This window comes from Aquila chrysaetos, chromosome 16 (assembly GCF_900496995.4).
Source record: "Aquila chrysaetos chrysaetos chromosome 16, bAquChr1.4, whole genome shotgun sequence".
In the NCBI taxonomy this organism is placed as follows: Eukaryota; Metazoa; Chordata; class Aves; order Accipitriformes; family Accipitridae; genus Aquila; species Aquila chrysaetos.
Window position 1 is genome coordinate 27,064,883 of NC_044019.1, and position 14,230 is coordinate 27,079,112.

The 14,230-nt window shown below is 34.9% G+C and overlaps 1 protein-coding gene across 13 annotated transcripts in view; it reads left to right on the plus strand.

The window, feature by feature from the left end:
• Window positions 1-14,230, plus strand: part of PPFIA1 (PTPRF interacting protein alpha 1) — a 60,446-nt gene that overhangs the window by 18,007 nt on the left and 28,209 nt on the right. For all 13 annotated transcript variants that reach the window (XM_030038997.2, XM_030039004.2, XM_030039007.2 and 10 more), the window contains exons 3-12: window positions 3,977-4,078; window positions 4,740-4,904; window positions 5,784-5,858; window positions 6,339-6,440; window positions 6,698-6,919; window positions 7,712-7,858; window positions 8,828-8,962; window positions 10,048-10,131; window positions 10,721-10,852; window positions 13,265-13,327. In XM_030038997.2, coding sequence (XP_029894857.1) covers window positions 3,977-4,078; window positions 4,740-4,904; window positions 5,784-5,858; window positions 6,339-6,440; window positions 6,698-6,919; window positions 7,712-7,858; window positions 8,828-8,962; window positions 10,048-10,131; window positions 10,721-10,852; window positions 13,265-13,327 — 1,227 coding nt within the window. The remainder of the gene's footprint in view (window positions 1-3,976; window positions 4,079-4,739; window positions 4,905-5,783; window positions 5,859-6,338; window positions 6,441-6,697; window positions 6,920-7,711; window positions 7,859-8,827; window positions 8,963-10,047; window positions 10,132-10,720; window positions 10,853-13,264; window positions 13,328-14,230) is intronic.

A 14,230-nucleotide genomic window follows, 5' to 3' on the forward strand; every position in this document is an offset into this window, starting at 1 on the left:
AAACAGATAAATTCCACTCATATTTCTGGCAGAGATGTTCCTAAAGATGCAACAGTTGCATCTTCATCCTTGTATTGCCAGATGATACTACTTTAACAGTATTTCATAATATTTTCTTTGATGAATTTAAAATAGGTTTCTTTTTATGTCTTCATCCTTTAAATAAGCTTTCTGGTCATGTTCTTGCCTGTAATCCATGATTCCTTATCCACTCAAGAGTGGTGTGGCATTTTATTGTGGAATAAATTTTTTTGCTTGAGTAAATTCCAAGCAAACTTACAGTTCTTTGTCTGTAGAGCGTGTACTATCTATAAATTACACTTGTAATAAACATGAAGAAAACATGAAAGCTGTAATGTTCCTGGACTGAGATCTCACAAGTAACCAAGTGGCTTGTTAGCTAGACACCAGCTGATCCAACTTTTGGAAGGATGTTTATGTTGTGGCCTCTAAAATACTAAAGGTTGATGGTTGGTTCTGAAGGTTGATGTAGAAGAAACTATTACTTTAAAAAAGTCATGGAGTTTGTGGACAAAAAAACCCCCCAAAATGTATTACTGAACAACAGCAAACTTCCTTGCTCAATTTAGCCTTTTTGTTGAGTTACTTATTTCTGGCAGCAAGAGTGTTATACTTGGAATGATTCAGTTGGTTCAGAAAGTTACTTTCTTCAGTAAACATTTCAGTTTAGTGTACAGTATGGGTGTTTGTCAGTATGTTCTAATCAACAGGTGATATTTACCTAGTATATTCGGCACTTTCTGACCGATTCTTTCAAGTGCTCTAAAGTGCTTATTCTGAGTCCCGTTCTTGTCAGTCCTCAGAGTTGGGTATTTATTATTTTGATGGCAACCAACAGCAGAGCAGAACTTCATTCTGATGTTCTCAATCTTCTTAATTACAGAAAAGTAATACAGCTTTGTGAATAAGTAGGAAAGTTTCTTAGGATTTTTCTTTTTCCTTTAATTCTTTCTGTACGTTCATCTAATGCCAAAGAAGAAATTATGAGACAGCTCAAACTTTTTTGAGATGATAAAGTTGTAAATAGTTTTTCTGCTTTGAACTCCTTGAGAAGATCACAAATTGTCTACTGTTGAAGGTGAGTATTAAAACTAGAAAGGACATGTCTTTTGGCAGTGTCAACTGAAACTAAGGACATTCAAGTGTTCTTTATTAGGCAGTTTATGGGACTCAAAGCAACTATATTTTGTCAAAATAAACAGCAATGGAGGTATTATGCAATGACAGAAATACGTGGCAGTCTTTTTATGCAGCAGCAATATAAATTCCTGTGTGAATTGTTCTTTTTTGGGTCATCTGACAGTGTGATGGTTCGTGTCATAATTATGATATATTTGTGCTACAATTTATATTTGCACAGAAGTATGCAATGGAATAGAACTGTATGTACTATAATTATTTGAAGAGTGAATAGCCTTCATTTCAAATATACAGCTGTTTTTCAGAAGGTGAAGCTCATACATGTCTTAGATAAAAAAATGTGTATTAATGCTATATAGTGAGAAAAGATGACAAAACAGCGTCTGGTAGTCTTTACTGTTTTCTTTATCCTGTTCTCAAGACTTGAGGTAGAGACTGGAAAAGAATAGGATGTTCCATGTCAGTCTGATGTCCTTTGGAGAATTGTGAAATGTCGATGCTTGTAAATTTTGATGATGGCATTTTGAGGGTATTTGTAGTTATTTTGAAAAGGGCAAAAACATCACCAAGAAAATAAGTTCATATCAAGCTCTTTTGTGAATGCTTTGAATCTATTAGCACTTCTAGTAGTTTCAGAAGTACTTAATTATCAAATACATAAAGATGAGCAGGGAAGGCCTGTGAAATACTGCAGTGAAATATTTATGAGAGTGTAATTATTAAGTATGTTAAATAATTTTTTTTTTTTAGCAATTGAAAAAGGAAAAGGAATTAAGGCTTTTTTGCAGTCATTTGCTGATTAACTAGGGGGACTATACTGAATCCTTTTTTCCAGTGAGCAAATTTTTATTTAGAAAGAGGGATTATGGAGGTAGATTCTGCATCTGTGATAGTGGTATTACTATCTTTTTCATAGCAACTTTTAAAAGCCTAATACATTAGTAAAAGCCTAATACATTAGTAATTCCAAAGGAGTTCACTGTAGGTATATGTTGCACAACAGTATTTTTTGTCTTTTCGGTCACATGTATGTTTTAGAATAAAGTTTACCAAATTAATCTTGGAATTTGCAGACAGTGTCTTTTGACTATGTCTGCTTATTTTAACTGCATGTTAAAATTTGCAGATGTGCTAGTATAATTAGTTGATGTGTCCTTTTGTTTTTAAGCATGTGTTTTCTGTCACTGAATTTTACTGCAAAACAGCTCCATCTTAAGCTTTTACTTGATATGCAGCTGCTGTCTATTAAGCAGTATATCTCACAGAGTTCGGAAAATTTAGAGAAGCAGTGTTTGTGCACTCGGTGTATTTCCACAGTATTATGTTGTTCTTAGTTGGCCGTTTGTCTTGTTCATCTTCTCTTTATCATCACCAGTTCAGCTGCACTAATCTACTGTTTATTAGACATGACTCTTGTTTATTAGAGGGTTTTCCTTATTTGCGACAATAGAGAAGACTAATTTATTTACTAGCGTTTCAATGTTTTCTTATACAAGTGCTTCTGAAGTGTTCACCGGCCATTGGAGTGATGGATGCATATTTATTTTCACATCCTAAGTTGCACTGATGATGCAAGAGGGTTTTTTTCCCTGTTTCCTACAAAGCCATCTTCTAAAGCATAGACTTGTTCACATTCACGTTTACTGTTAATAATAATTTTTATTGTGGTTCAGATTACAACTTAAATTTTGCCAGAGTAAGTAGGTAGATAAGGTTATGTTAGTATTTGCTTATAAATGTGGTGTATAGTTACATCTTTCATTCTATCCAGGGTATGCTCACTGAGTTGATAGAAGATTTAAATGCCTTTTATGTTGAGTATTTTTAGTGAGGCTGTTGACAGAGAGTGGAAATGGTTTAGGATGTACTGGCTCCTTCAGATATACAGTACAATCGTATCTTACTGACAGAAACCCCAAAATGTAGAAATACATTCTTTAATATTGACTGGTCTCAATGTTCACAGTAGTAATAAAGATACAGTAACTGCTGTGAGTTAGCTTAGTTCCTGTTGCCTGATGACTTTGTACTCTATGTACTATTTCACTTTAGTTGAGTTTTGTTCAGTGAAAGCTTTATTGAATTTGAAGGGAAAGGCTTTTGAGGGCTTTGAGCCCAAGGGCTGAGCTTTTAAAAAATTCTGATTCTAATCCTCCGAGATTTCTGGCAGAACTGTAGGGAAAGGGCTGTTTCAGTTCTGTTTTGTGAGATATGAAAGTAGATATAAATGAAATTCCTGTATGTAGCTTAAGTAGAGAAATACAGCTAAAGGACTGAGTCCTCCAGTAGCAGAGCTTCAAGAATGCTCTATTACTGTAAAGAAGTAACCTGTGTATTCTGGTAGATGGCAGGGTTATGCATTGTTTCTCACAATTAAGTACTGATTTGAAATTTGTCATTATTTGCTGGCTTCTGTATTTTACTGTGCTTAGTGCTCTGTTTTTTCATATCTCCCTCAGTAGTCATTTAAAAAAAAAAACAACCTACCACCACCAACCAACTTTTTGAAACAATAACAAAATGCATTACAAATAGGTTTTTGCCTTTTCTTACCAGGGATACCCCAACTTAGATAATTGCCTTGAGAGACAAGGAGTTTTCAGAAGTACTGGTCAAACATCTTTTATCTTTACAGTTGACAGTGTAACGATTTTAAGTGTTTAGTCATGCTAAGCAGGCTTAAGTTTGTACAACTGTATTTGCTTTAGCCATCTGAAATGAATACTTCAAGAAATCATGTCAAGTGTTCATATGAATCCACTCTCACTACATCCTGATATTTCATGTGCTTATATTTCTGTCTGGTTTATTTCAGGAATTTGCAGCGCTTACAAAAGAGCTAAATGTATGCAGGGAGCAGCTGCTTGAAAGGGAAGAAGAAATCGCTGAACTGAAAGCAGAAAGAAATAATACGAGGGTTAGTTCCTTGTCTTCTCCAAGATCACCCTTATTAAAGCATCCAACTACATGGAGAAAAACATTGAATGTTGAATTTGAAAAGCTAAAAGTATTTTTTCCCCTGGTATTTGCATGAGTCCCCCTGGAAGTGCAAATACGTGTTAAGAAAGTTTGGAAGCTTATGCACAGCTCCCAATACCGCTGTGCAGAGTCAGGAAAAAGCTTGTAAGACTGCACTGCTATCTGTCATTCAGCTTTCTTGTTAAAGTTTTGTAATCATTCAACACCCAAGATCAGAGGAATAGAGTGGGCAAACTATAGTGATCTGTTCCAGCAGCTTACGCTGCTGCCAGCAGAACAGTTGCTCTCCGAATTAGAGCATTTCCTATGTGTATCCTTCTGACAAGTGTGCAGTTCCTCAGACTGGTGGTGGAACTGAAAAGACCTGGTTAAGTAGAAACCTCATTTAAAAACTAGACTGAAAGAGAGAGGTAGGAAATGCGTCAGCTCTGAGACAACTTCAGACACGGGTGAAATGTTAAAAACAGGTCCTTATGCTTGATGCAGTACTCTTTGGCTCTCAGATTTGAAGTTTAGAACTCAAAACTTGATGTTTTAGGAGGCAAAGTTTTCTGCAGCTATGCAGAACAGGAATAACTTTGTTCCTTTTTTTGTTTTAGCTATTACTGGAACATTTGGAGTGTCTTGTCTCCAGGCATGAGCGATCTCTCAGAATGACTGTTGTAAAGAGACAGGCTCAGTCTCCAGCAGGAGTTTCTAGTGAAGTAGAAGTTCTCAAAGCACTAAAATCTTTATTTGAGCACCATAAAGCCCTTGATGAAAAGGTAATGAAATATGGTATCTAACATCTCTTCCTGTCCCCTCTTTCTTTTGTGTGGACCATGCAGTTGTTCGTACTAAAGTTGTAGAGGTGTCTGAAGTTTCTCTGTATTGAGAGAGGCTTTGCTTTAACTGCATCAGTAAGTGTTCTCCTAAATTAATATGTTGCACTAAAGCAAGGTGCTGTAGTTTATGCTAGTACTTCATTAACTGTGCTAATGTAAGCTGAGCATGATTTGGGGGCAATATATTTGTTGTAGGAATGCATATAGTTGCTTACATGTATAATATCAGGATTTAGCCTTTTGATTATGTAATACAAGAAATGGACTAGAGAGAACAGGAGGAATCTGCTTACACTGTGATATAAAGTAAAGCTGAGTTAAAGGAACTCCACCCTTTAGTTGTGTCTGATGTTGGCAGCAGGATATGCAAGTGGTAAAGTTTACTTTGAATTTTGCTGCCAACTCATAGTTTGCCTAACTTTTGTGACCCTTGTGTATAAAGTCTGGCAAATTATTTTAAGTAGAATTCTGCCTCTTCTTTCATGTTGTAAGTAAGCAGAAGCATACACACTCTGTGCCTTACAAAAGGATAAGCAAATTCTAGATATGTTTAATTCTTGCCTAAATGTACAGGTCATGCTGAGATATGATTTGCTTATGATAAAAAAGGAAAAGCGATATTTTAAGATATGCATTGTTTCTCTAGAAGGTTTTTTTGTAGCATATGTTGTAATTTGTACTGACTCAAGATCAACCAGGTCTCTAAGTGTAATGGAAATAGTGTCATTTATTATCTGAAACTGCATGGCAGCATGGCAATAAGTGAAATTGATTTCTTTAATTTGAATGATTTAAAATTATTTGGAATTACCCTTTCAGGTAAGGGAGAGGTTACGAGTAGCACTTGAAAGATGTAGCTTATTGGAAGAAGAACTAGGTACTACGCATAAAGAGGTAGGTTTCTTTTTTTAAAAGAAGTCTTCATGTGTGCATTGTGGGTGTCTTAGTCAATATTTGTACACAGTAATTTATTCAGTTATTAAGGTTCACTTTCACTTCTTGTGTTTGATTTTTTTTTTTTTTTGCCAAATGGGATAACTATAATTTTTAACTTGGTCACTGTGAAAGAGCAGGAAAGGGGAAAAAAAAAAACCCCACAAAAAAACCCACCCCAACCCCCCTGCCCATTCCCTCCCCCCCCCAACCCAACAAAAAAACCCCAACAAAACAACAAAAAGAGTTCCTGTGGCTTTAAAATAAGAATTTTTGAGTTGCAGTGGCATAAGTTTTTGAGTGCCTGTACCATATTTTATTAATACATACCTTGCAGTAGAATCAGTAATTGTTGTTTCGCTTTTGCAGCTGTTCCTTATATAATTGGTGAGAAAGGAATTGACTTGAAACATATGTATGTAAACTTTTATTTTCTTTTAGTTAATGATTCTGAAAGAGCAAAATAATCAGAAGAAAACACTTCCAGATGGGATGCTGGATATAAATCATGAACAAGAAAATACACCAACTACAAATGGGAAGGTACAGCCATTTACTTTTTTTTAGCTGATGTCTGATTTTTAATCATTCGCTATAATATTTTAATTTTAAACTATAATAAAAGATTTTTGAGTGATGATTTAATTAAAAATTCTCAGTTACCACAATTCCGATTTTTGCAGTCTGTCCAATAATAAAATTATCTTGGGGAAGGGGTACTTACAAGTAAGTAACAGTTTGTTTTTCAAATTTCTGTGTAACATGCAAATTCTTTTTTTTTTTTTTCTCCTGTTTAATAGCGATCCTCTGATGGTTCTTTATGCCATGATGAAAACCTTGCTAAAGTGATTGAACTCCAAGACATCATAGATAAGCAAAACAAAGAGCAGACACAAATGAAGGAACGTCTTACTGCTTTGTCTAGCAGAGTAACAGAGCTGGAAGAAGATCTTGACACAGCTAGAAAAGACTTAATAAAATCTGAAGAAATGAATACAAAGTTACAGAGAGATGTACGAGAGGTGAGGAATAAACTGTCAAAATTTGGGTAGTCACAAATGCAACTGCTCTATAAAATTTTCAGTGTCACTGATGCTCAGTCACAGCTTTATGCTTTTGAATGTCTTTGATAGGTGAGAAGAAAATAGTTTAGGGCATGATGGTGCTATTTTTTGTTTAAAAAAAACAGTTGCTTAAGAAAATTTGTCTTCAGAATAAATCTATGACTAACTAGATACTTCACAAATATATTAAATTAGAGATTTAGCATTGTGAACTTTAACGTGTTCTTGAAAAGATGCTAGATCTTGCCATAAATTTTAAAGATGTATGTAGTTGAGGAATCACTTCAATTTCAGTGGTGTGATTGACAGTTCCTGTTACTGATCAATCACTAACCTCCAAGGTCCTATGTATTGCAGTGTACTGTATCTTTATTAAATAGAAAGGGAGCTTAGTTAAATCCAAGAACACTCTCTGACCATCCCCAGGAAGTAAAGATTTGCTGTGTTTGTGCCATTGAAAATGTAAGTAGCAGATCTGTGGTGTAATATAATAAAGACCAATCTTTTTAAGCGTTCACTGTTTAACATCCCCCCCCCCCACCCCCAAAAAAAACAACAACAACGGAACGAAAGTCACTGAACTTGTAAGGTTAAGACTATCCTTTTAACTTCATTTTTTTACTGAAATAACAGAGTATGTCTGATTTTTTAAAAAAATCATTATTATTTTTGGTCTGTCGGTTTTCCCCCCAGTTTGATCACTAAATAATTATCCCTTATATTCTAAATTTTGTCTTATTTCTTTCATAGACTATGGCCCAAAAGGAAGACATGGAAGAGAGAATTACAACTCTTGAGAAACGCTACCTCGCTGCACAACGTGAAGCTACATCTGTGCATGACCTCAATGATAAACTTGAAAATGAAATTGCCACTAAAGACTCCATGCATCGACAGGTTGTAATTTGAAATAAGATAAAGTACATTTTGCTCAGCATAAAACTAATGTAAATAATTAATGTACATACTGTACTAAAGCACTTTGCTTTTAGGAAGATAAATATCATCTGTAATGTGCTATTGTTAGCGATTGTTTTTCAGTAACTGGAGGAGTGCATTGTGCAGTTTTACCCTGGAAATGAAGATGAGACAGTTTACTGTGGGGGGAAATGGTTTTGAGCATTTTAGTGCACTTGATCATGGTGCAGCAGGGCTGTTGTCCCTATTAATTGTTGATATTTTTTAAGTTGTTATATGTGTATCCAAGCATCTTTAGTTTCACGTGTGAGAATTACTCATTCTAAACTAAAACAGTTTTTAAATTTGTGTAGTGTGTGGTGATTTTTATAGCCTATAACAGAAATAAATGTTGCCTTACTGTGGGGAAGAAATGTGACGTATGCTTGACATGAAGTAGTCCCACTTTATAAACCAGAAATGGTGGTTTAGCCAATCACTTTCTAACTAGAGGCAGGCAACTCTTAGTCAACAAGATAAGTCCCTTTTAGTAAAATTCTTAAAAGAAGTTGTACACGCTTTAAATTAAAATAAATTTTGCAATAATATCCATAGTGTTATTTAAAATATGAAGGATTTTTTTTCTTGATGTAACTCAAAAGCTTAGCACAGCCTTGACATAGAAAATTCACAACTTGTTCAATGCTGCTTCCCATACTGTAACTGTTTATTTGGTGATACAGCTGCTTTCAAAATACGCAAAATTGTCTGCAGAAAAAAATCTGTAGAGAAAAAAATTTTCTCATGTTGCATCCTCCCCTTCAATTACATCTTTGGTTACAAAACCAGTTTTGGACAGTTTGTTCTCCATAGGTCTAGTAAAGGCAGTAATCTTTATCCTTACCTTCCTCTGATGAAAATTAATTACCATTTTAACACTAAGCATTTGCTGATCATAATCCTGTGTAGAGTGAAGATAAGAATAGACAATTGCAAGAACGACTGGAACTAGCTGAACAAAAGCTGCAACAGACTTTGAGAAAAGCTGAAACTTTGCCGGAGGTGGAAGCTGAGCTGGCACAGAGAGTTGCGGCACTTTCAAAGGTGCGTCGATTGGACAGTGTCCTCAAGGTTCTCTTTTCTGTTGGTGTCCTGCTACACAAATCTGTTCTTAGTGTTGGTTATATTGTGTTTCTGTTTTTCCCCCAACTAGTTCAGAAAATGTTTCTGGTTTGCTGCATTTTCCGTTCATCTCTCTAAACATGCTCTGATTTACTCTTTTTTTTTTTTTTTTTTTTTTTTTTTTTTTTTTTTTTCCTTTTTTAAAAATTTCTGCTCTTTGGAACTTGAGCAGGTTTTCTGTTAACTCTGTTACCTTATGAAAATGTCTCTCTGAATTATTTTGTTGCTTTTTATTAAACTACATTCAATAATAGGCATGAAGTCTTCTAAAACAAGAACTATTTCTGAAGGGGAAACCCAAATTTCTTCCACTGTTAACCAAGAATGTGGGGAGAGAGAGAAGTAATGGTACTCATTAATATTAAGATTTTTAGAAGGCTGCAAATTGAATAATGAAGTCTGAATTATATGTAGTAACTACAGATGAGCCTTTTCAAGTGCGTGTGTGTGTTTTCTTCTGAAGTCTTAGTTTCATTTCTTTCCCTGTTATCTTTCCTGTCCCTAACTGGCTCTGTAGTCTGACCTTTTGTCTCCTGGGAACTCTGCTGCTAAAGATGCTAAAGTATTGGAACTTACCACCAAGCTTAGGAAGGTAGAATTTGTATATTAGTCCTTGTTTCTGCTTGCTGCTTTCTGCTTTGTCATGATTACTAACAAAGGGTCATATTGTCTAGGCTAGTGAGGAAAAGCTGAAAACGCTTTTTTTTTTTTAATTTATTTTTTAATTTGTGGGGATATGAATGAACTTCTGCTGTTGCAAGCTCATTTGCAAGTAGTAGTTGATTCATGGTACTTAGGGGTGAGAGGCTTCATCATTTTGTTACTTACCATATGAACTCTTACTAGGTTCTTTTAGTGACAGAAAGGCATCTATTCTGCATTGTGTATTACCATAAATGGCAGTTGTGCAAAGCATGTTAGATACATTGTTGTGCTTCAATGTTTCTATGCTTTTGAAACCTTTTTTTAAAAAAACCCAAATTCTAATTTTTTTTCCAAATTGACAGGCTGAGGAGAGACATGGCAATATAGAGGAACGACTGAGACAGATGGAAGCACAGCTAGAAGAAAAGAATCAAGAACTGCAAAGGGTACCGTACATACTTTTGGCAAAGATAAAAAGCTAAAAGAAATAATCTAATCCCCTTCATAGCTGCCGACCATTCAGCAAAGCTGTTTTTATTTGTCATCTCTAAACTAAAGCCAGAGTTTAGACTGGCTGATAGTTGGGAGATTTGAGCCACTGTACTATGGCTAACCTTAAATCTCAAGAAAAAGCTGAGTCTCCAATGGAAGTTTGAAAATATGTTTGGAAATACCTAACTGCTGGTCATATTTTCTGATGAAGACACAGATCAAAAACTTGCTGAATTAAATCACTATGGAAAAATTGGTTCCTAGGTTATAAATAATGGAATTGGTTCTGAAATCTGCTTTTTCTTGAAGTGTAAGCTCAGATTTTCAAGCTTCTGATCTCGGAACAGTTATTAAAGTCTTAAGCGTCCCTTATACTCCCTTACAGAGTCATGGAAGCTACATGCAGTATTCCTTATTCCTTTGGAAAAATATTTCTATCAAAGAAAATGCATTTGGATTCAAGAAAGCTTACTGTTTTTACAACCTGGAAATTGTTAGACATTGTAAATTTTAAGTTATTTCAGTAGCTTTTATGTATCTTAGGCTAGACAGAGAGAGAAGATGAATGAAGAGCATAATAAACGTTTGTCAGAAACTGTTGATAAGCTTCTGTCTGAATCAAATGAAAGGCTTCAGCTTCATCTCAAGGAGAGGATGGCTGCCTTGGAAGATAAGGTAACAAGTCACATTCCAGCATATACATTAATTAGATGTTCAACATTCTGTAGTGATCTGTGTATTTTGCAATATGTCTGTAACTTCAGTAAGTAAATACTAAATCCTTATTAATAAGTAGTTTCTGTTAAGGCTGTTTTCTAGTGTGGATTTTGAAAATATGTTCCTAAAATTCTTTTTTTTTGTTTTTTTTGAGGTTGTCCCTGGGCATTGTACTGTGGGCACTGTGCTGAGAAGGCATCTTTTAAGAAGCTTTATTCTTTCCTAGCTGACTGGTGTAGACTGCATAAATAGGGTCATCCAGTGTAATACAGGAAGTCTAAAGAATTAGGACTAGAACTTCGACCTTTTCAGTTCAGCTTCTTTTATTTCCCACTGCTTTTGTCTGTACCAGTTATCCTGAGTCATTGTGGGATTCTTGCAAGTTGAAACAATCTTGCATTTTCTTCCCAGGTGGATAATTTTGAGACAGGTTATGTGAATGTAAATGGGCTGTCCCTGTGTTGTCAATGCAAATCTTGGATCTTTCCCCTGTATTCAATTCATCTTCTAACTTGTGACATACTTTACTCTGTTTCTTTCCTTTCTGCTTTTGGATCTAGGTCCTTACGGATTTTTCTTCCATGCATGCCTTTAAGTTAGATTCCCTTATTTTCCATCGAACAAAGCAGTGTCTTCTAAAGTAGCGCTTTGCTTGATGGTGACTTTGAATTGCTTTGTCTTGGATTAAAAAAAATACTTTGTTTCTTTTACTGGAGAGTGAAATGACCATCTGGGGAAATGTTTCAATATAAGCTGAGTGGCTTTTGTTTTAAAGTCATGGCAATAAAATGCTTCAGTTGCAATATATAATGATGTATTCAGACTTTTATTAAATGTTTGCTTTCTCTTGCATTCATGTCAACTCAGTTCTCATCCCTAAACCATCAGTCAGGTATCTGACATGTCCTTCCAGAATTCCAGGACTGTGCTCCCCTTAGATCATTACAAAGATGTAGTTCGTTCTTTCCCCTGCTTTTGCACTCTTGGAGCTGCAAGGAATAGAGTAGTGCAGAACAAATATAGGTCCTACTGATTCTCGTCCTTTGAGTTAGTGATAAAGGTGCTTATCATCTGGCACCTAAGGTTGCAAACTTTGTCTTGTGTTTTTTAGTTAACATCACTATTTCCAAGATCACCAACTGCTCCTAATACTTCAGAAATTCTTGTTATGGGCGTTGTTATGACATCAACAAGGTTGCTCTAACAGTCTTTATAAATTCAATTTCTGAGAAGCAGCTGACTGCTTTTTTTGTTTGTTTTTTTTTTAATAAAATGCTTGAATGTTGTGGGGGTGTCTTAGGGTTGACCCTAACTTCCCTTTACCTTCCAAACCCTAACTATGTTGATGAATAATGAGGAAAATCTAGTTGCCCTTCGCTGTGAGTAACAGCTTCTAGAAAAGTATTCTTGCTGTGGCTTCCAGCTCATTCTTTTATGATAAGTTGGGAAAAAACTTGCAGGTAAAATGTTAAGACTTTCTTCTGATCACTTGGGCTTTTTTCCCAGAATGATTAGTTTGTTCACGTATGAAACTTTATTTGCATCTTAAACGTGTAATAATGGTATTACTTATCTCAAGGAAATGTGCTTAGCAGAACTTTTTGACAATGGTGGAAATGGAAAAGAAAGTGATCAAGTTATAAGTTTCCTGTTAGAAGGGGAATCTCTCTCTTTTTTTTCTTTTTTTTTTTTTTTTTCCTTTTCCCTTGGTATCACATACTACAGTCGAATACAATAGTTGAAATTCTTTTTGATTGTTGTAGCTCTCAAATGTTTCTTAATTCTCAGATGATTCTTAGTCTAAATTTGGAAACTGCTTTGAGTAGAGATTGTAGTAGTCATAAGTATTTATATTTACTGCAGTTGTTTAGAAATAAAGATGACAGCTTTGAAGTTAATGAAGGCCCTTAAGTCGTGAGTGTTGCAGTTCTAGAGGTACAGTACATCCAAGAAATTACTGTGTAGTAGTTTTGTAGGTCAGGCAAGTGAAAATAAAATGAAAACCTAATGATAACAGGCAGTAATGCCTTAGTAACCACTCAGTGAATTACTTTGAATTCTTTTAGCTGCCTAATTATTTTCTTTTTTTTTCTTTTTACTAGCTTTGTCAAACAGAGCTTTAAAAGGCTAGTATTGGTATTAAATTTTTATGGAACTTGTACTCTTACTAAATCCATTATTTAGAGGGCTGTACACCTGAAAGGATAAACCTTCAACTATAATCAAAGTGAAATGATGTAAGCAATAAAGTATCTGTAACTTAAGATGCATCTGTATAGTGTTGACTGAATTTTTTTGATACTCATGTTGGTTATGGTTTGAGTCAGAAGCTTTTATGAGTAACATAATTTGTGATATGTTTTATTTTAGAATTCACTTCTTCGAGAAATTGAAAATGCAAAAAAACAAGTAGAGGAACTTCAGCATGAAAAGGTATAATATACATTTCTGAAACATTATATTGGAAAATAATTGCTGCATTGCTACATAGCAGGACCAGATTTGAATTGCCCCATAAAACTTAACATTACCTGGTCTGTTTAAAAGTAGTGAGCTGTTATTGCTCATTTTATGGTATTGTGTGCCTCAGTTTTATGATGATTTTATAGGTAATCCATAGCTTTTTACTCAAAGACTTAGCATGCTTCTGAATATGTAAAGTGGCTGGATATGTTGGCAACTTGCCAAAGTTTAAAGATTTTTGTAGAATTTTTATACTGTTGTACATATGACCTTGAACAGTAAAAAGAAAAGAGAAATACTTTTAATGTTGGGTATTTTCCCATAAGTTTTTTGTTAAAGCATTGGGTATCATGAAATGTTCTTGTTCGACTGATAAAATTGTTTTAAAGTTTTAAGAATTAAGGGGCAGGGAGAGAAATATTTATTAGACTTGGCTGCTCCTTTGCAATAGCAGGTGTCTGGTCTTTTGCTTGTCCTGGAACTGACAAGTTCCCTTCTTGAATAATAGTGGTGGGGCCTTTCATTTCTTTGCATTCTTACGCAGTGGCAATTGATTTTGTTGTCACACTATCTGTTCTGAAATAATACTTGTTATTGCTTATTAAATCACAGGTGTACTGCATCTCCCCAAATCATTCTAGTAAGTAGCTAGGTCAAACTGTAGAGGCTGTGCTTCTGTAATAAAATGAAGAACGCATTCAGAATATTTTGCAGAATGTGCTTTGAATTTTTGTATGTGTAGGCCAGCAGTTTTCACACAAGGCACAGATGTTCATCATCAGCCACTTTTTATTAGTCTTTCATTGTTTTCTCATTCATTGGATTTCTCTGTTGTTAAATTCTCAGTTTCTAGAGCATGTAAAAAATGTCCAA